The following is a 22327-nucleotide window of genomic DNA, read 5'->3' on the forward strand; positions in this document are numbered from 1 at the left end:
GTCATCTTAATCAAGACAATTTTTAATCTTTATTTTTTTCATGAATGATACACACAGACATATGCGATGGGAATTTGATGAACCACATCAAAGTTTTCTTGGGTTTTTATTTGCTGAATGGTGACCAGGGCAGCTTGTTTCTCAATAAATGAAATCTTTGTCAAACAACAAACATAACTCAGGTCTAATGTCAACCAGTCTTCTAACCGACCACTCTGAGCACTTCAATAGAATCTTGGCAAACTGTGGCGCAAGTCAGAACTGAGACTTTGGTCGAGGTGTTATCGGTCACCCAGCTTTCGCACCAGTCCTAATTTGACACTTTGAAACACAAAAAGAAGGCTTTGGAGAGTTAGCTTGTAGTTGAGGTTTAAAATGTACATTTTAAACAAGTGAAATATTCAAACAAAAATACTGATATGGATGTTTGGACATACGCTTCTTAAATAATTTGAATAAATAATTTCCGAAACAAACTTGTGCATACATTCTGGCTGATTTTACAAGAGGAAAGATTCTTAAAGACTCATACCCACGCAGAGGTGCTTTCACTGCTGCAAGACATCAACAATTCTCTAACACCACAGGACAGTTCACCTGCACAGCATCATCATAGAGATCGCTCACCGACATCTGTAGAACACAGAGCATAATGAGAGAAATGCGTGGAAACATTTCAAACCTGAGGGAGGCGACAGAAGAACGGGGGGGGGGGGGGGGGGGCTGTAGAGATGTGGGCTCTCTCACAGATGACTAAAGTCAAAAAAAGGCAGGTGGCGTGTCCTCTGTTGGCGGAGCTGGAGACGGACTGGTTTCTTTGGCATTTTCTGGGTTGTCTGCACTACATGCCTGATCCCTCCACAGCCAGGTCCCACAGAGAAGCACAATGGGAGGCCATCTCTGACACAACGTGGACTACGTCCTCTCTTTTTTAAAGTTCTGATTTGTATTTGATCTTCGCCTCGCTCTTTATTGTGAAAGTTACCAAGGTACATAAAGTGCCATGTTGTAGTTCTGCCTCCTTATGTTGATAATGTGACTGGGGAGCCCCCTGCTGGAGAGCCTCAGTAACAACCTTCTCTCCAGTTGTCACCTGTGCTGCTGTAGGTCCGAGGAGCGGGCAGAGATTCTAATTCAGAGAAGAAGAAAAACAGGCTCAGGGTTTAGCACTGCACACATTTTGTTATCCAGTTACAGATGTTTAAGAAGAGGCCAGTGTGTCTGCTGGTGTGCACACCTGCGCACAGGCTGGGCCAGCTTGCTGCGGGGCAGAGGGATGCCTCCTCCCGCAGAAGCACTCGGTCGGGGCAGACCACTACGCGGAGCAGCCAGGGAGCGGGTGGGGGTAGATGTGGCAGAATTGGGGGTGGATGTGGCCTTCACCGGTTGCCTCAGAGTCAGCGGTGATGGTGTTGCCGGCGTACGCAGCTTACTGGGAGAGGGGACTGAAGACAGGCAGAGCAGAAATACAGTCAAGTGCAAGTCCACAAAGTACACACACCTATTTGTGTCTATTAGTTTTAGCAATGACAGAATGATCAACAGCACAATGATGTGAGGCTGTAATACATGTGATGACTGGAGAAACATCTATATGGAACAGTATGAAACACAGTATGCTGGTCTTTTCTAACCACTTCAGATGAACAAATGAAGTCAAATCTGCAACAAAACAAGTTCTACAACATGATCTCGTAAGCATGAATAAATGAACAAAGAAGCTGAATAACACAGCTGCCTACTGTGATGTGTTGGGGGGGAATGAGGCGATTCACACACAGAGCATAAACAAGTGAAAACCGGAAGCACGACAACATTACAACCAGGGCGCAGAATCACAGTCACAATATTTAAAAGGCGGAAGCCGTCAGTGAATACTCACTGAAATCACCTTCTTCTCCAAAGCAACAGGAGAGTGGGACTAGACAGAGACGAAGACAACAGAGACAGGCCTTAATTCAGAGCGGGGGGTGCTGTGGATGAGGTTCAGTGTGGTGTCTTTGGACGCGGCACGTTTGTTTTACATTCCGTTTGCTTGAAATGACCTCTTCTGTATACAGTGAGGGAGCCAACAACATGCTGAAGGACATTAGAACGCTACCTTGCCTTGGTATATAGTAGAATGTGAAGGAGATCTCAACCGCTGCAGCAACTCCTCATCTCTGCTTTAGGATACAAGTTTGATAGTGCAACACATCAAGATTTCAGTCTAAACTATTAGCTGCTTGCTTTCATTGTCAGTCATGTAGCAACCAGGTTTTAATCAAATGACTGCATGTCAAAACCAGGTACCCTCGTGATGTTGCACCCAGTTAAACACCCTCCTGTTTCTTTACCTGGAATGTAAGCGCTTTGTATCACTGCCTGATGTGGATCACCAAGTGTCTAACGAAGCAGTTTACAAAGCTAAAGAATGACATATTAGGATGTATTTTTAAAAACATTATGAAAACATTTCTTTGATTCATTTTCAAATATCTGACATTTACATTTTTTTGCTTCATAGCAAGAGAGTTCTGAGTTTGAACCTGTTGGCTGGTCTGAGCCTCTCTGTGAGTTATGTGTTCATCAGAGTATTCCCAAGCCCGTGTGTTCAAATTGATCACAGTGGTGTGACAGTCTCCAATGCAGTGCCTGAACCTTTTCACAACACTATGCATGCCAGATGTGGGGGGGGGAAACAACAGAGTTTGGTACAAAGTGTTGAGCCTCAATCCATGACTTTAACGAATGCTTCTTTTACACCCAATCCTGACACTCACGTGCCACCACCGTCAGTGCAACAGGAACGTTTTATTTCAGCCTTCAGTCCTGCTTTAAAATGGCCGCATTAGTTGTGGGTGTTTATCGGCTCAGGCTCCGATCGGCATGGATAGGAAACAACACATGGAAGCACAGAGGCTCGTTTTAAATGAGGATGCAGAACTTGGGGCTAAAAACGTGGACACAGTTCACTTTCTTCACAGAAACACACGTCTGCCAACAACGTGGAGGCCTATAAACCAGACAGCAACAACTCGCACACAAGAGACATTTTTAATGTCTACAAAAGACAGCTGGCGCTCACAGGGACTGACTTTGGTGGCCTGGTCTAACCAAACTTGTCTACCTGAAAAACACAGTCTGCCAGATATGATGTAATGTCATCTTTCATGTTGTCATAGATACTGGCAAATCTCTCAGGGAGGTAGCAGTGGTTCCTGGACTGGCTTTGAAAACACTGAGGATAACATTGGCTTGTTCCGTCAGGTATTTTAAAGAAATTCGAGATTTCTTTATTGTAAATATAAAGAAGTTGGTCCAGAGGACGATGACAATGGGTTCCTTTGCACCATTCATACCAAAATCCTTCCTATTTACATTCTTTGTCTCTTTTTGTCACCAGACAACACAGTGAGACAGGAACAATGACTGAAATAACAGCTGTTCAGACTAAATGTTACTGATTTTAGAAATAAGACGTCTGATGAAAAAAAAACCCTTTGACAACGTTTTGATTTCTGTTGTACATAAAATGACTGAGAATGACAGCTGATGCTCTGCTGGGCAGAGATACGGCTCGGCTGTTGTGGCAGTACTCCTCTGCGCAACGTATTATTATTTAACACTAGTTGCTATTCATACAATAAAGAAATCAATAAATACACGGACAAAGTCTGAGTTTACCTTGTTGCTGACAAATACAGAAGCAAAGGTGGGAAGTGAGAACAGCACTACTTTACTGGGGAAACGGAGAGCTTCAGATCAGATCAGCACAAACGACACAGTGCCAATAGAAATGAAAAAGCTGGTATACTGCCAGCCCTAAAGGAATGAAAAATGAATATTTTATTCATCCACAGGGAAATTATGTAAATGCCTAAATGAAGGCAGTGACAAATATTTAAGGTGAGGCTCTCTGATAATAAGTAAATAACTGTACTTAGAATAGTTTATCAACTTTACTGTTGGATTACTGATGAGCTACAAAATCACTGTTCTGACATCACTGCGCCTAAGAGTACCCCCCCCCCCCACCCACCTCCCCTTACAGAAACAGCTGAGCAAAATCCTCAAATGAATCAGCTTTCTCTTCAGCTTGTGGATGTCAGACCCCCCCAGTTTAGTAGTTTAGTAGTACGCCTGCCTGGGAGTCATAAGATGATGCTCATCTCTGCTCCACGAGCTCCTTTCCTTTATCCTCACAGCGACAGCTACATAAACAACATTTAAAACTACGCTCCGCCATGAGAAGGGCTTAAATGCATTTCCCTACTTAAATGTAGCTGCTTGATCATTTACCCTCGGTACACATGCAGCTCACTTGAGTGTGTGCATATGCCTGTGTGTGAGATCAATCTCACAGCCTCCAGCAGGTTTAGGAGCAGGCTGTTACCTCGCAGGGCAGTTGGGTTTTTGAGGAGCTGTTTGGGTTTCGGGGACGAGCGAGAAGGGGTGGAGTATCTCGGGAGCTGAGCTGCTGCGGGAAAACAGGGACATGTCAGCATGGGAGTTAGACTTCATTCACAGTTTTAATGGAGAGTAAAGGGCCTGATGAGGAATTGAAGAAAATTCAAGCCTGAGGTGCTGTTTGAAGCCACTAGGGGGCTCCACATACAAACATCTCAAAGAAGGAGCAGCAGCCCGCCAGAGCAAAAGTGTCTGTGCTACTGCCACTTTTACCAGTCTGAGCACAGACAGAAGAAAGCAGCTTTGGGTTATACATGCTTTACAGTGAGGAGGAGACAGTCAGATAAGGCAGCAATTAAAGTGTCCCACATGCCTGGTGCAGCCAAAGCTCAGAGAGAAATACATGTACAACCAACAATCACCACAGTGAAGTACGAATACCAGGAATCCTCAGGAAACTCAGGTGGAAAAACAGAATATCTGTTCTGATGCAAGAGGGCCAAAGGCTCAGGCCACATGAACACTTTCCTCTGTCACAGAAAGCTGGCTGAGACAGGATAGAGGTGGTCAGAACACATTTAAGCAGCTGAAGCCTGCCCTTTGACCGCTCTGCTATCTGTCACTAGTAACTGAGAGCTTATACTTTCTGGATTAAGGACAACACCATTACCTTTTTTTCTCATTACAGGATTACATCTATATGATGTAATCCTGTAACTTGCACAGGAGGGAGTTTAATCACCACACAACTACACAAAACTAGTGTCACAGACACTCAGAGCAGCTTCTCAGTGTTGCTGACGCCATGCTTTTATTCTACAAGATGAGCATATTTCTTTCAAGTGAAAGTTAGGCCCAGACGATAAGAGAAGGGATGCGTGTGAATAAAAGATGTTCCAATGAAAAATGATCGAAGAGGATCCCCAAATACCAAAGCCATGTCACTACAAAGCAGCCCAGTCCTTACAGTGGAGGTGCAGCCAGAGGGAGAAATACAATTCCCACTCACACAATGACTATGTTGCTGAGCTTGGAGAACAAAACAAGTATTGATATAAAGTTGGCAGGCAAGAAAGTGATTTCAATAATGACAGCTTTAAAATGGAGGGTTTCTGTGTTTTGCAGTCAGATTCCTTGACATGATGCTCTGTGGCGATACTTACTCGCAGACTGGCTCTGATGTCGAGGGGAACCACCGTTTGGCACTTGCAGGTTGGACTCGCAGCTGCGGCTATTCTTCACAGGCTCTGGTGTCTGAACTGCCGCCGCCGCCGAGGAGCGTGTTAGGTTGGGAAGACTACGACGCAACTTTTCTACAACAGCAGCACAAGAGAGAATCAGCCCATGCAGAATGAAAGGCTTAGAGACTGATGCCATCGTCTCCTCGCTGCGTTTGCTCCGTTTACCTTCATTCTTCACCACATTGGTCTGCAGGTCGTGGCCGTGGCCCTGCAGCGAGTGGCGAGGCTGCTGCAGGCGGCTGATGATGGGCTGCGGTGAGCCGCGACTGTGATTGTAGTCAATGGAGCGAGCGGGGGAGCGCGAGCGGGGAGAATTTCTGGGAGAAGCGCGAGGAGAGTGGCGAGGGGAGGGGCTGAAGCGGTTGGAAGGCAGGGCGAAGGCCATGTGCACCGCCTCCTCCTCGTCCTCCAGGCTGTGTGCATCCAACTCCTGGTCACTGAAGGTGCTGCGCCGCAGCGAGTGGCAGGACGAACCCGAGCTGCGTCTGGAAGCTGTTGCAGCGTAGTCCTGCCTCAAACCTGAGAACAAACAGTAACACAGTAAAAAAGAACAGCTTGGCTGCTGACAACCGCAGAAAACTGCTGCAGGTTAAACTGATCAGGGTGCCTACTCTCTTCCTGCATGCGCGCCAGGATCTGGACATCAGTGACATCATTGAGTTTGTAGGTCGTCGAGGAGCCCACCGAGTCCTCGTCCATCTCTGATGTGCTCAGCTCACTGTCCACCGATGACTGCGGACTTATGGCAGGAGGATTCCTCTCTGCAGCTGCATTTCGTTGGTGTGCTGGGGAGGAAATCGTCACCTCAAACCTCATTTTAACAAATAATTAATGATAGACAGTAGACAACGGAGGGCCACATACCTGCGTTACTGGGCATGAGCTGCTGTCGGACAATGGGCACCCGGCTGGGGGTCGAGGAGGGGGAGTTGAAGCCACTGCTGTAAGGGCTGTTGGCTGCATTTGTGCTATATGGGCTTCCATAACCCTGCTGGAGGTAGGGACTTCCATACAGGCTCCTGCGCTTGTTGGCTGCAGAATACAGTATCAGAAGTAAAGCATGAGTGCATATTACATGAGAAAATATATAATATGAATATCACAAGTTCTAAAGATCTGCTAAAGATGGCAAAAAGATGGCAGAATCTTTGTTGTCCACATATTTTCAGCAGTTATTCTAGGTCTGTGTGATAAACCGCAAACGTTTAGAGACTCTGACATCAGCTATGTCAGAATATGTTTTATCACCGGATAAATGCATGTTTTCACATCTTATTTTACAAGATAGAAATGAAAAGGTTAAAGCAATGTCTGCGTTTTCCCTTTAGTTTTTAGTACCTGATGTATTTCTAGCTTTAGTTTGTTTTGGGTCCGACAGGATCTGATGGTGCAGGGCTAAATGTCACCCAATTTCTCCAATGACACTCCTTTATTTGTAATTTTTGCATAGGCATATAACATTCTTTCCCAATGGACAACTAGGAAAGGGAGCCTGATTGTAACACTGTGTAGAAGATGGTTGAAATGTTGTGCTTGTTCAGTATGGCACCACAATGTTTCCACTCAGAGGCCCTGACGCAGCCTGTTAGTCCTCCCGTGTTTGACAACAAACGTCAGCAGTGTCCGAGCCGAATCAGATCCAGCACCTTTATGAAAGCTCTGCACTGTGCTGTCAGTCCAGTAGAGTCTCTTACGCCGTATGCTGGGGCCTGATAGAGTTCCTGCATCACTGGGTGAAAAAAAGCCCACTAAACAATAGATTCCATTTAACCAGAGCACGCAGCACAATGCAATTCTCTGTGAAACTCTGCTAAAGCACTTGTCAAAAGACTCCAGTCTAGCGCCCCACAGTCTCAATCATGAGATCAGACTCGAGCTGCTGGTCACTGGGAAACTTCTGGTGGTTTGGATACTGAGTGTCTCTGAGGACACTCGTTTTCCCATCCCTCGCTTTCTTTCTCTTTTTAACTGGGTGTGTTTTCACAGCTCCGTGGTGACTGGAAAGCAGCTTTAACTCCTTTGACTTTCTCTCTCCATCTCAAGCTCTGCACTCTGTCTTCCTGCATTATTTAGAAAATAGCATCATGTCCACTCTGCTGCCATCTGCACGGATCAGCTGCTGTCAACAACCCTGCAACACGTAGGTCTGTAAAGCCGCACTCATTCAGTCAACAGGAAAATCTAAATAGTTCGGATGGTGACATTATCCTTAACAATCAGAGTTTACAGACAATCGAGAGCAAGTGAACAGCGTCTGTAAATGTCAGCGCTTACAGCTAAAACATGACGCACGACATGACTGAGCTACAAATCACAAGAGGAGCTGCAGCCAATTTGGACCTAGCCAGAGGCTCAGTTTCGGTGGTTTTGCAGGTGGTGTTAGATAATGTACTCTTATCACTGCAACCCAAGTAGCTCACTCATTACACAGAGAAGCAAATCAATCTAAAGGGATTTGTGGCACAGGGACCAACAGAAATAGTGTGCCCTCAAATTCTCATGTCCTGAAACAAGAGGTCAAAAGAAAAAAAAGAAACTTTGCTGCTACACGCTGTGATTGATTTTCACCTTGATTTACTGCGATTTAAAGTCCGATGGGAAGCTTTTCCAGCTTTGCTTTTCACTTGAGAGCAGTTTTTTAAAAAATGTTTCCACAAGTGAAGAAAAAAAAAATGGGCCTTAAATGTTTGAGGAGGAAACAGAAGACAAAGCTGGCCATTGAAGTCTGCTCGATATAAAAGGAAAAGAAGGAGTTAAAACGGGTGCAGAGAGCTGCAAGCGTATCACAAGAGAAGAACAAACAGTAGAGCTTATGTAGAGGAAGATGGATACCGCAAAGGACTGAGGGGATAAAACTGGCAGAGACATGCAAGAAGGGGCTGAGCTCAGTCTATGAGAAGTCAAAACCTCTGTGAGCAGAAAACAAGGCAGGTCAGCTGTGCGACTGCGTCTGGGACCTCTGCACTGCACAGCTGTGCAAGCGAAGAAAGAACTGTGTTTAACTGTTTAGCTCCAGCCACAGAACAGTTGAACGGCTTATCGAGGTAGTTTGACATGAGGACAGTTGTGCTGTCTGACTGACTTTCAAAGCCAACTCAGAGAACTTTCTTACTTTGTCCCAAGCGTTTCCTCCCTGTTGTTAAGTTACATAACTGAGACACGTCATCTGGGGTTTGGATTTTGAACAGGGTGTGAACTTACAGAAGGTTTGGTCACTACTCTCACATGAAGCGCAGGGTCACGCTTGAAAGAAGTGACTCTGCTGTTTCAGTGTGCACGAAACGGCACCGACAAACAGCTTCTCTAATGCTGACACGAGCTCAACCAACCTCGGCAACATGGTTTCCACGCTCCTGTTTGAGGCCGGGTGTGAAGGAGAGTAGCCAGGAGGCACTTGGGTGTGTCTCAGGAGTCTCTCTCACACACACAAATGTTTTAAGAACACAGTGCTTCAGACGTGTGTGGCAAAAGGATTTTAGTTGCGCTCTCTCTTTTCATCGGTACCAAATGAGGATTGAAGTGAAGTTAGTGGGGTGGCTGGTGTGAGCAACACGAGGGTTGGGGGTGGTCCGTTCAGGCCAAACCAGGACGATGTTCTTCTCCCCTTGTACAGAGATATCACCACAAATAAGCACAACTCCTTTTACTTCACTCAAGTGGCAAATTTGTTGGTGAATCGGCAGCCTGACAAATGGTTCACTGATGATCACATAGACCGGCCCATAGAAGTGCTCAGAAGAAGGACTGTTACGTTAAAAGATGGATCACACACTCATAATTCTAATTAGAAGCATCAAAACTTAAAAAGATAAACTAAACTGCTCTCAACATACCAGATGCCATCATTTACATCTAAAAGAAAATATCCCCAAAATGGCCTTGGGTGAATTATTTCAGGCCCCACTCCAAACAAATGATACTAGCCCCGGACACATGTGCATTTCCAGGTGCTGCGTTCTTGCACAACAGAGTAGAGAGAATCATATCCACCCCAGTGGACAACCTTCAGTGGCCTATTGCTCAACATGATCTAACCGTCACATGAGCATACCACTGTCAAAATGGAAATAACCCCTCTCAGTTTAGCTGCAAGGATTTGAGTCCCGTCCTCCCTGAAAGACTTAACTATTATTAGCAAGAGTCGAAAGCTCAAGAATAGGAACTGCACAGGCAGAAAGCAGGAAAGGTGATGTAGACATGTAGCTGAATTCAGTTTTGGCAATGATGCCCAGAGTGGGTCTTCCATCACTATAATTCCAACTACTTTTCCTCAGGTTCCCATCCAATGTGGTGCTATATATAAAGCATCCACGTTGACCCATTTATAATTGCTGGTTGAGGAAAACAAAGAAACTCCCAAAACTTCCACATTCGTAAGTATCAATAAGTAAGTACCGTACGTTTTTGGCCTTAAGCACAGGTACAATACAAAAACAGTCTTTTCTGGTACACCCAATTAACAATTAGCTTTCAGTAAATCCAAATCACAATTAATCTGACCTCATTAGACAGAAGTCCCTGCCATGTGTTGCCTCACCAGGCTGGAACTCTACAGTTTCCCTGTTCGATAACAAAAAATGATCCACACAAATCAAAATCTATGATGAATTGTACCCGTTTTTGTTTTCAGTATCAAGCCGCAGCTGTATAGTCAAGAAAAATCTGGAAAAAAAAAAATCAGACTCAGACTTGCACAGTGGATGGATTTCAGCTGGTTAAGATGCAGCAGACACACTGCAGCCACAGGTGGGAGGTCTCATAACTTAACTTCTTCAAAACAAAGTTGCTTGAAGCCACAAAAACTACAGGTAGTAGCTTTAACTTTAGCTCGGCCGTGGTGTGAAATAAGGAGCCAACAGCAGCATCACTCGCTCTGACCAGGGACACCTCGGGTTTGCTGCTAACCTCACACAATCTTCATTCTGAGACTGGATCCATCACAGCCAACAGAAGGATGCTCTTCTATCAGAGAAGTCAATGCAAACAATCCATTTTGCCAAGAAAAACTACCAAACACAGAGTGGATTTGTAGCTGACCTTTGACATGTCAACAGAAAACAAAAAGTTAGGCCACAATTCTTACAACTTCTGCCTCTGCTGCTGTTCATCATGGAGCAACAAAGTGTTTCACATTACCTGACATGGTGAGGTCCAGCCTGTGGATGAGGGAGCGCTTGGCTGATTCCATCTCAGGACTCGGGTTATCCAAAGCTTGGCGGCACCACACAATAGGACTCAAGGCTTTTTGCAGGGGACTGTTAACTTTAGCCTCATACAGCCTGGAAAAGGAAAACACAACTGACACCAACGTACAGAAATTGCCGCCATCCTCCTCCATACTTGGATCTGGTTCTTCAAAAGAAAACTAATTTTGTGTCGAAACATTTCAGAAATACATATTTGAAGTCTTGAGGCCAAAACATTTTTTAAGAAACTGTTGTTCGAAAAATGAAAAGAAGCTGAACATTTACAAAGAGATGAACAGGAATGAGGAACCATCCAAATTGTTCGGTTAAAGCTCTTACTTTAGTGCTGAATCAGCTCCGTTCATTTGAGCTGCCAAACCCTTATAGTGACCATTTTGAGGCCTCGAGGAATACAGTAAGACTCCAAACTATGAGCACAGACTACTAGTTTTTGTTTGTCAGATATAGAAGTAATACAAATGTGTGTTTATGGTTCTGAGAGGAGAAAAGAAAGGAGGAGTTTCCACTCAGAGAGGGGATCTGAGTCAGCAGCTGTCAGCGCTGTTGCAGCCGTAGAGGAAGCCTTTCATGATGAAAGCAGAGACATTACAGGGAACAACTACAGCTAGCCCAGGGAAATACAAGCCTGAAATTGGGACTGCACATTTTCATTGTTTGTCAACACAATGGCGGCCATTCACATGTCGCACAGCGCATAGTAATCCTGCATTTTCATCCTCTCGCCTCTGAAGCCATCAAATGTATCGTGCACATGCAGTAAAGTCAGTGCAACGTCGGCAGAGCGCTGCAGCAGCGGGGAGCATTTTAAATCCACTCTGATGCTAATTCATGGGATTACAGGAGTCTGTGACAGGAGCTGGCAAGAGCTGGGCACTACGGAGTAATCCCAGATATCAATCTGATGCAGAGGGCAGACAAAACAGGCTGGGCGTAATGAGACTGGCTCTGCTGAGCATGAGTGAGCAATGTCTGTAAGTAGCTGTAGCTGGCACAGACGGACCACTGCAAGCAATATCCAAATGGAGGAGTTTGTTCTGCTCATTTGGACGATGGGCAGCTGAAACAATTACAACGAAAAAAGGAGCCCACGTTCAAGAACGAGCGAGCTGACTATTAGCATGTCTGTCTGTAGTCTTGCGAGTGTGCATAACATTTTCCTGTGGCTCAGATATAGTCTGTCAGTGTTAGCCACTTGCTCTCATTATCTGCAAGACCACTCAGCACATTTGCAACCTCAACACAGATGATTTATCCCTCATTGCAGCAGCTTTAGCATCTGTCAATAAGCTGCATCAAGAGCTATGCCCTAATGTTGCCCGTCACAGTATCATTACCACAGCAGAAACTGATCAAATGAGCCCTTCCTGGCAAGCCAAATAACCATCATCTAAGGAAGGGCCATCATTATGTTCAAGTACAGTCAGTAACAGTTGACTCGCAAGTCATTATTCATATCTACCACAGATCTCCTGTAAAGTATTCTACTCATGTCTACATGTCTGACGACAGTAGAATAACAAAGGTGTCCAACTCTGCCACTCATGTGCACCTAAAGTTAGGATCGAGATTTGCAATTACACTTTAAAAATGTGCCTCCTTAAAGTCAACGAACAAATGGTCTGTGCTATGCAAGGACAGAGGACATGTGGCCTGGAAGATTAATTCTGATAACAAGCTGAAGTGTAACCAGATGGTAATCCTCATCTCCAAGACACTCTGATATGACCTGATTATAATATATTTATAGCCATTGTGTAAACGCCATCCTCGTGATCACCTTTATAGCACTGTCATAGCTTTTATTCCTGCATTAGATGACTGTGTTGTTTCATTTCTCAGTCGGTGCAGCACAATGCAGAGCACTTGTAGCTGTGTGCCAATTGCTGTGCTAAAAAGGAATTCAGAGGAGAAACATAACCATGGCGACTTCTCCCACATGACAACTGGGCAGGAAAACAACTCGAATTTTATTGTACACACTGATCTCCTGCCAGCACTGCCATGACAAGCCAAGCAATCTGCCACATCACAACACCAAAACAGTCCAACAGATAATCTAGGACCTCGGGGTCCTGACTCCTGACAGCTGAGAGTTTGTGCCTCTGAGGCCTAATGCTGTGTCTCTAAAACAAGAGCAACAACTGTGAGCAAGGTAGGAAACAGCTGAAAGTGATGTGACAAAGCAGTGAGGTCAGGCAATACTAAAGGTGGCTTTGTAATCGGCCACATGAGTTTCCAAACCACGTCCTTCAGTCAGTGATCCACAGTGAGGCTCCTTCGGTGGGGATGACTTCAGATTTCAGGGAAGCCGCTGAGACTATTGTTATGCCAGGCGAGCAACTGTGCCCAGGCAAAAAAAGCTGTCACCCAGCCATGAAGACACAAACACGGCTGTACCGATAAGTTACCTCCCAAGACAAGCCTGACACTCACCAGCTGTCCTCGTCTTCGTTTAGGCAGTCCATGTCTTCGAGATCTAAGATTTCCACTTCATCGAGGATTGAGGTTTCCCCCTCAGCCAGAAAGCCCCCGGTGGTGTCTGAGTAAAGTGAGTTCATACTCGACATTGAGGTGGCAGCAGATGCCCCCTCACATTCGTACGCCCTCCTGAAACTGATGCCGTCGTAAGACAGTCTGGGGCTCAGACAGCGGTTATTTTCCAACAGCCCACCGTAGCCGCCCGTACCGACGAACCCCACCCCAGGGAAGCCGGCCAGACCGGCAGCCATCCCCACTGACAGGGACGAGTCGTATCCGGCGCTAAGAGGTCTGTGGTTCCCTGACATCGCTCCGGACGAGGACAACATCGTAGACCTACTCCGCAGCTGTTCGTTTTGCTGCTCGAGTTTTTTCACCAAGTCCTGGAGCTTCCGCACCTCCAAGTCCGCGTTGATGTTAGAGTTGATATCCTCCATGGTGGATCCTCAGACCAACGAAAATATGCAGTGGTCTGGGGTGTTTTCTTTTACTTTTCTTTACCGAGAGTCTCTTTCTTCTTGTTAACGTCACTGTTACCTACGTGTTAAAGGAAGACACTTTGGTGTTCAACTGACTTAAAAAGCTCAGCGTCGTCATCTTCTCTGGATATTCGCGCTTACGGGTAGGGTCGAGGCCATTTTCATAATACTCGTCACCAACTGTGAAAGACCAACAGGCGGCGGATAAAACACGTCACCGCGTTCGGTATCGCGAACGACCACGTAACCAACACCTATTTGCGCGTGCACGCACGTAAACACGTCGATAACCGATACACAGACGTTTATCAATACTTTCTTAAGGAAAACTCGTAATTATAAATAAATTAGATCTCAAAATACAGCATTTTGGTCGCCTTGTGTACTCGTTTGACTACTTAAAAAAAATCTTATTCATAGTTTTAATTCTAGTGTGACTTACATGAATCCGCTTATAGGTTTACCAACATAACAGGAAATGTGTTTTGTTAAAGTTAATGATAAAAGACTGACTTACAAAATCATCAAAAAAAGTTTTTATTTCTCACATCCTCATTCTATTTTTCAGAGTGCTTTAGAAAAGAAAGACAACTTTCACAAACAACAGATGAAGCCAAGCCTTCTTTAAGAAATCCATGTCTTAGTCTGGGTCTCACGGGAGTTCTAAGGCTTCTTCTGACTGAAGGTGCTCCTCAGTTTTTTTAAACACATCCTGCTCTCCAGCATCACCTTCAGTGTCTAAGCTCTCCTCTACCGGCCCCTGGCTGGTTATGGTACTTTCCAATCCATCCTGGTCAGCGGTGGTGTTCTGTGAATCAGCTCCCTCATCGTCCTCATCTTCTACATCCATCTCAAAAACACGTATGTGCCTAAGATTAGCACTGAGCTGCCAGAGAAAGGTAACAAACAAACCAAGAAAAAAAAAAAAAGAGTAAAGATTTAGTAACAGCACAATTAATCACTGAGATGTGAAATGTGAGAAGGCACAACATGGACCGTCTGATGTTAGTGATCACTAAAACATACAAAGGAACACTGCACTGCAACTCATTCTTCTGTAATATCCCAAACAAAGATGATGACTCACACTGAGAGCACAATGACGTGACATTTTATTATTTCATGAAAAATATCAGTATGTCATCTTGAATTTGATGGCAGCAAAAAAGTAGGGATGGAGGCAAGAAGAGGCTGAAAAAGTAAGAAACGGCTGAATGAACATGACTGACTGGCAACAGGTCAGTAACGTGACTGTATAAAAGAGCACCTTAGAGAGGGAGAGTCTCTCAGAAGTAAAAATGGAAATGTGTCTACAAACTGAATTAGTTCCTCAACCTAAAATTGGAAAGATTTTGAATATTCAATCAAATGCAGTACAGAATATCATCAAAAGATTTGGAGAATCTGGAGTCATCTCTGTGTCCATGGGACACAACCGTAAATCACTGTTCGATGCCCGCGATCTACGGGCCCTTTGGCAACACTGTATTAAGTTCAAGATGAGTTCATATTTTTCAGAAAACAGTAAAATGCCACATTTTCAATATTTGATGTTTTATTGTAAATAAAATATTGGTTTATGAGCTGTGCACATCACTGCATTCTGTTTTTATCCCCAGAATCCCCAGAAATGTGTAGGAGACTGTGTATTAAACGTACCACGCAGGCCACTTTGCGGATTCCATTGACAGCTACAAACTGAGCCTTCATGTTTTCCAGCTCTCGCCACTGATTCCCCAGGACCAGCCCCTGGCAGGGGATAGAACTGCTCTGCTGGTCCAATCTGATAATACAGGTGACATTCACAATGTTGAAGTTGTGCTCACTTTCCTTTGTCTTTACACAACGTCCAAAAGCACAAAACTGCATTTTCAAAAAATTCAAACAGGCTTCCATGGTATGCTCATTAAAACTATATTATTTTATTTATGTGCTTTCTATTTCTGTGGCACCTCCCTTCACCCTCTGGAATGCTCCATTTCTGTTACTATTCTTTGTATCTTCTTTTTTCAAAGTATAATTAAAAAATATCAACAAAAAAAAAATACTATTTCCAAGAACTCTCCTTAAGATTTTAAGTGAAGAAAACATGAAATGCGTTGTGCGTTTGTTAGCCGACTCCACTGCTATGTCTTAGATGTCAGCTAAGCGTCATTGCTTTGTAAGTGAAGAGGTAGAAACACACACCTGAGGCTGGGCTCCCAGCTGAATTCACTCGCACAGCTTAGGCTGGAAGCAAGAGGAAGCTGAGCCAGGACACGCCTGCTGTTGTGTTCCTCCGATCCTTGTAGCACCACCGTTAGCATTTCATCATCATAGAAACGAGCATCCAGGCAACTGTAAACATAATGAGACCTAAAAAAAAGTGAATTACTGAGCAAGGGGCCCTTTAAGCTGTTAAATAAATACAGGCAAAGTTAGAATCCAAGTGGCACCCACTGGGCTGCAGAGCTGCCATCGTCTCCGCTGTCTAGATGATGGCTGAGGTCAATCGATATGACACTGTTTGGGATATGTCTATATGAGAAAAACAAGCTTTTGTTACATGCAGAAATAAAATGTCCTGTACAAACAACTCACATATACGCCCACAGTCACAGGAATGTACCTGTTTGGGTCTGTTCCTTTCCGCAAAATGTAGAGCTTGCTTGGTGAAATCTCTGGCATGCAGAACACCACACAGTGCATTTTGGCCTTTTTGTCATTCCACCTGTGGAACGATCCAGAAGAATAGTTCAAACAAACCCTCATCTTGCTGTTACCAGTACAATACTCCATGATGTTTGTGTCTTACGTACAAAGATGGAAGTTCAAAAAGACGTGGAGTGTTTTCTGAGCTAGAGATACAAAGGAATAATAAAAATATAATTACATTAACATAACATAAATGAAATGGTATCATATTAAAAGACATCATTAACATAAGCACGCAAATGAGATTCTACCTCTCTGGCACAGTGTACAATGGCAAAAAGACAGCCTGCTTTACAGACTTCCCAATTACTTCCTGCAAACAAATAAACAGAATTAAGTCTGATAAACAAGTCATGTGATCAGACACCGAATGCCAAAATGACTCACAATTGTAGCACAATAGTTACTGTGCAGATGAGAAAAAAAGGCACAGCACACAAAACTCACAGCAGGTTTCTGTAGGCAGTGCTCAATCACATTCTCCATCATCCTCTTGACAAAGTGCAAAGACTTTTGGGGATACGACGGAAACAGCAAAGGGCTCTCTGAGGAAGCCAATTAAACACTTCATTAATTAGTTATTGTTCTGGCATCCAGAATAAAACTTCTTCTTCCAAACCACAAATTAGTCTTCTATACTCAAGATAATTTCACCTTTCAGGTGTTTGCTCTCTTGTAAAAACTTTAGCCACTGGTTCCCCTTCGTGCTGGGCGGAGACATAAGGTCCTCTTCCTCGTCCTTCAGATACTGTAAATGTCCACATGAAAGACAAACCAGCAAGAAGTAAGACAGCACCTCTTTTTTTAAATACTTCAAAGTAATCAGCACAAAACCACTGACCTGACCAACTCGCTCCACGTTGAAGTACTTCCCTTTACGATCAAAAAGTTCTTCATTCTATCACACCACAAAGCCATGGAGCATAGTTGTTAAGAATGAAAAATTGAATTTCTTCATTTGTCACATTGAAATGATGCTCATCTCACCTCACTAAAATGTTCAGACAAGAAGTCAGCAACAAAGGCGATGTCCTTCTGAGTCATCTGAGGGTTTAAACATAGTAATAAAATCATAAAATAGTTTCAGGTACTATAAGACTCTATTTATGATTAAACTCACCTTGTTAAGCTCAGGTGGTACATGTTCCTCACACATTCTTAGCATAGCTGTAAGGAAACAAAACAGTGTAAACATGTCAGATTTCATGCTGTATCCTCCCACTAATGATAAAGAATAAAAAAAAAAACTCTTACCTACATACAGCCACCGGAAAAAGGCTTTGAAGTTTTTCATACTCTTATCAATCACCCTAAATGACAAAATAAATGCAGTAACACTGCGGGAAACATTAGCAGAAATGATTCCTGTTCATGGTCACAAACTTACTGCAGAAGTTCGTTGGCTTTGAGAGAGAAGGAACCCACAGCTGTGATCGCACCTGCAAACACAGAAAAAAAACGTGTTTTACCAATAACAAAAAAAAAAAGATGGATTTCAATCATTGTATGTTTGGACTGGCACCTTCTATAGCTGCTGAATCCAAACCAAGGGGCTCAAACTTCTGCTTCCACAAGGACATTCCCCTCACCTCACTGAGGTGATACAGCAGAGCCTCGGAGCCACTGCAGCAAACAGAGGAGAGTGGATTTTACATGAGAAAAATTCCAGCAGCATCGTCTATTGACGGGGAGTAGAAGCCAAAATACCTCTGCAGGTGGCTGATCACTAGCTTCTGGATGCTGGAGTAAGAAGACTCGATGGACTGGCCAAGCTTTTTCAGGCCCTGGGATGGCAATGCAATGCACACACGTAAGCAGACATGAAACATAACAGGATTCTCAACTGTTTCATGCAAAATTATGTCTGAAGTCCTCTTAGTCTCACCTTGACAGTCAACTGGTTCATAAGAAGAGCCTGTAGTTCAAGGCTGAAAACGGCAAAAGGCAAGAAAAATAGAAATATTGCAGAATCTGACATAAAATGACATCAAACAAAAAAGTGGTCCCAGCAGAGTGCCTGTGTAGAAATCCCTCCGTTAGCTCTCCTATAGCCGCAAGTAGCCACATAACAGCACCTATGAGCTAACAGAGCTATAGTACACGTTTGTTCATTCTTCTTAAAGTATTGGTGAAATAAAGACAGATAATGCCTTATTTATAGGCTGCATCATCCCTGCCCTGTTCACTCCGTTATATGGATCGCGAGTTATCTAAATAGCTCCCGAAGGAGACCGACTTTTGCCAAACTGTTCTCGGTGAGTAGATAAATGTATTTCATGCCAGAAATAAGGTCGACTTTTAAAAATACCGGAGTTAACAAGCTCAAGATTGGTTGCTACCATCTACAGGACACAGTAGACACTACAATATGATAACGGAGAAAAGTCTTTGTGCTTTATTACCTGGACTGTCCCCACAGCAGGAGCTCCAAAAACTCATCTTGAACTTGGGTGCTTGTGTTCTTTTCCTGCAGAGAAAGGAGATAAGATATGAGTTGAAATGACATAGGACTTTTTTTTGTTTGTTTCTATCACCAAACAAGTTGCAGATTTGTTATTAACTGTGTAGTCGACCTTCATGTGTGCAGGAAGGCTTTTTCTGATTACACACTGTGATGACTTGCTTTTGCCTTTTCTGCCAGGGAAAACCTGCTTTAGACAACAAACCTGAACAAACTTTGTGAGGCGAAGATCCATCTGCATGAGGATGTCATCCCACGCTTCACACATACAGGTAAGGGATAGGTGCAGGTACTGGAGCAGGGTAGAGATGTGGGTGAACTTGCGTGCCATCCTGGTGACCTCGGGCAGACAGTCTGACAACAGCCCTGTGTCCAGCTGGTGGACAAAGATGAGAGTTAAAGAAAAACGGGTTAGAGCAGAGAGGAGGTCGGAACATGGGGAATGAAGTCGCTTCATCCATCTCACCTGAATGTAACAGATCTCTGGGTTGTTGTCAGCAGACCTGACCTCTGTGATGACAGACAGGGACTTGAGATCACTAGACAGACTCAGACTGCGACATGTCCCTGAAACCTGTGAACATCATTCAAGTAACACAGTTAAGTCACAATTCAGCGTTGCTGAGTTTGCACTAATGCAACAGTTCCTTCTGTATTTACATTTAAACTATCATCATAAAACATGAGATCCAATACAACTGTTGTTTTGGTGTCTCTTTCTTTATATTTAAGAACTTCTCACAAGGAATAGAGTGCTATATATCTTTTAGAAGACCTAAGCGACAGCTCATATGAACGACCAAAATAGCTTTACCCTGCTTAGAGAAGCAATCTTGTACATCCCATACGCATAAAGCTCCACAGAGCCAGCATCTCCACCAAGGACGAGTATGTTCAGTCTGCAAGGAAACGACATGTGTTGTTTCAGGCGAAATACTTTCCCACACAACTTAAAAACCGTGCAATAATATAAAAACTCCATGCATTGCTTTAGGAGTCAGCATCATTTACCTGACTTCTCCCAGGAGATTAAGTATCTCATCAGACTTTTCCTCACTGTGACACAGACAGATAAATTCATTCAGCTGCTACTTTTACATTAAAGCAACTAATGAGGCAGTAATCAAAATGCTCTCCCACCTGAAAATCTTTGAAGTTGTGCTGTAGCTGAGGAAGAAAAATTTAGATGTTAATTAACCAAAACCCAGCTTTTTATAAAGTGACGTATAATCGCTTCTACAGTTACCTCTTGGGTAGTGTTGGTAATTTAGGAAGAAAAAGTTTGGATTCGTCCTCTGAGTTGTAAAAGGAGCTAAGGGCACTGAAACAAATGATAATATACACACACAAAGCTATTAACATATTATCAAATTAGCCACAATCTGATTAGCTTCCTGGGCTTTATATACCTGCTCTCTTCCATGACCTCCATCCAGTGCATGCAAGTTACAGGACTTTGCATCGGAAACACATGGAGTATCTCAGCTTTCTCAACACCACAAAGGACCACCTGCTTGGTGTCTCCAAGACTGAAGGCCAATACTAGGGTTTAAAAAGCAAATATAATGTTTATGGAATTTTTATTATTATTTTTATTATTCCATAAAAAGATGTGACTAAAAACTATTAAATGTTCACTAAAAAAAAAAAAAACACCAAAAAACGTACTTTTGCCATCTGGTCTCCAAGCAAGTGCAGTGATCTCCTTCCCAGTATATTCACTTGGTGGTAAGCTCCAAACACGCTGGAAGCTAGCCAAACGATGTAGCAGCAACTTTGAAAAGACATGAGTCACAAAATTTGCACACTCACACACAAAGGCACTAAAACATGTTGCTGAGTGGTTTTTAGGGCTTTAATCTCACCTCTCCAGTCGTGTTGGCCAAAGCAATCAGATCCCTCTTCGGAGACCAGGCCATACAAAGAACAGGGTTTGGAAGTTGCTTCTCTCCCACTTGCCGGAAGGCAGGCATGTTGCGGGCTGAAAAAATGTGGAAAAGTTTAGAGAACATTGAAAAAAAGGTTTTGCTTTTCCCTTTTTCCTAGTTCTTCTTCTGTGCACGTACTTTTATTAATTTCACCGTTTATGAATTAGTAAATCAGTAAAGGGGACCTCCAGAAAATGAATCACCAACTATTTTGATAATTTAAACTTATGCTAAAAGCGGGTCAATGCTTGAGTGAAAGGACATATATTTGTTAATGTTTTTTGTCTTACACTTCAGGACTAAACTAAATAAATAAGAAGAAATTTGAAAATAGGATTAACTGCTTAATCATAATACATTACAGATAAATAAAGTCAGAAATAAAAATCTAAAATTATTCAAATTGAGGCAGACCTGGATACTGAATGTTAGATCAAAACCATTTATAGATTCGGTGGTAGAGAAATAACTTCTGGTAAGTAATATACAACACAAAATGTTATTAACATAATATATAACAACCAGTGTATAACAAACAGACAAGAACTATTTCAAATGAGACTGCATTTTAAGATTTACAAGGATTGAGATTAAAACATACATTTTATAAATATCATACACGTCTAATTTCAATGTGAAAACTTTGCTCGGTGACTCCTCAGGGTCAGAGTTAAGAATGGATAGCAAGTCACCGTCAAGAAGAAATATAAAGAGACTCCCTAACAAGGCTATAAACGCCACTTACCTAAAACATAATTTTTTACTAGTGTCAGTGCTTACTAGCTGCAGCCTAACTCACCGTGCAGAGCTGTGAGACGAGAATCTTCTGTACCAGTGAGGATATTATGCTAGCACATCAGTTAGCAAGCAGGCTAAGCTAATACACAAAGAGCTCCATGGTGATTTTCTTTCTGTGTGGAAACTTTAACCAGACGAACTGATAGAGATACAACATCACATTAAAACTTTAGGTGCAGCGCCAAGTTCTAAATTTAAGTTTTCTTCGTGGTGTTTTCACAACTACGCGGACACCGCCATATTTTTCCTTCAACCAATCATTACAGAGCAATGGGAGCCGCGAAGAGACTAAATAGCACAGAGAAAAAAAACGCAATTCGTAAATGTTCAAGAAAAAAAACAATGCTACTGACAAAGAATTGAACATTGAAAACACGTCTGAGAAAATAGCTGTTATGTTGTGGCTGGTATCCAATATTTTTTGGACTACGGAATATAGGGTGTACATGGTTCATTCTAAAGCATTAGAAAAAGAAAAAGGAAAAGTATTTAAAGACTTTTTTAAGTAGAAAATAGTCTTCTAAAATGTTTCCCATCACTCAACTGTGTCGTTCTATTGCATGTGTGATTTATTTTAACTATTTAATTTGTGCAGCAGTTCTACTTGTGAATAACAACAACCACTGTGTAATGTATCTTCACACTGCACATT

The 22327-nt window shown here is 43.2% G+C and overlaps 2 protein-coding genes across 4 annotated transcripts; both read right to left on the minus strand.

Moving 5' to 3' along the window:
* Positions 1–6: 6 nt before the first annotated feature.
* Positions 7–13987, minus strand: slain2 (SLAIN motif family, member 2). Of its 3 annotated transcripts, none has more exons than XM_072389997.1 (9): positions 13271–13987; positions 10767–10909; positions 6495–6662; positions 6242–6415; positions 5796–6149; positions 5553–5702; positions 1883–1921; positions 1238–1445; positions 7–1128 (listed from the first exon to the last, which is right to left on the minus strand). In XM_072389997.1, exons 1-9 carry the CDS (start codon positions 13750–13752, stop codon positions 1065–1067), a joined length of 1782 nt encoding a protein of 593 aa, XP_072246098.1. In that variant the 5' UTR covers positions 13753–13987; the 3' UTR covers positions 7–1064. The 3 variants fall into 3 exon arrangements, with proteins under 3 accessions (XP_072246098.1, XP_072246097.1, XP_072246099.1); XM_072389996.1 differs by lacking the exon at positions 1883–1921 and adding an exon at positions 4376–4459; XM_072389998.1 differs by lacking the exon at positions 1883–1921.
* A 356-nt stretch (positions 13988–14343) lies between these two features.
* On the minus strand, positions 14344–21931 carry anapc4 (anaphase promoting complex subunit 4). Its single transcript, XM_072390004.1, has 28 exons — positions 21677–21931; positions 20815–20930; positions 20618–20723; positions 20359–20491; positions 20196–20270; positions 20090–20116; positions 19961–20005; positions 19764–19848; positions 19416–19523; positions 19155–19325; positions 18891–18955; positions 18374–18416; positions 18196–18272; positions 18011–18111; positions 17876–17927; positions 17743–17798; positions 17609–17655; positions 17476–17532; positions 17330–17386; positions 17143–17236; positions 16936–17033; positions 16740–16801; positions 16593–16631; positions 16403–16504; positions 16234–16311; positions 15982–16149; positions 15454–15577; positions 14344–14680 (listed from the first exon to the last, which is right to left on the minus strand). Exons 2-28 carry the CDS (start codon positions 20920–20922, stop codon positions 14447–14449), a joined length of 2412 nt encoding a protein of 803 aa, XP_072246105.1. The 5' UTR covers positions 20923–20930; positions 21677–21931; the 3' UTR covers positions 14344–14446.
* Positions 21932–22327: the final 396 nt, after the last annotated feature.

The sequence above is a fragment of the Leuresthes tenuis genome, unplaced genomic scaffold (assembly GCF_036924035.1).
Source record: "Leuresthes tenuis unplaced genomic scaffold, fLeuTen1.0.hap1 SCAF_7, whole genome shotgun sequence".
NCBI lineage: Eukaryota > Metazoa > Chordata > Actinopteri > Atheriniformes > Atherinopsidae > Leuresthes > Leuresthes tenuis.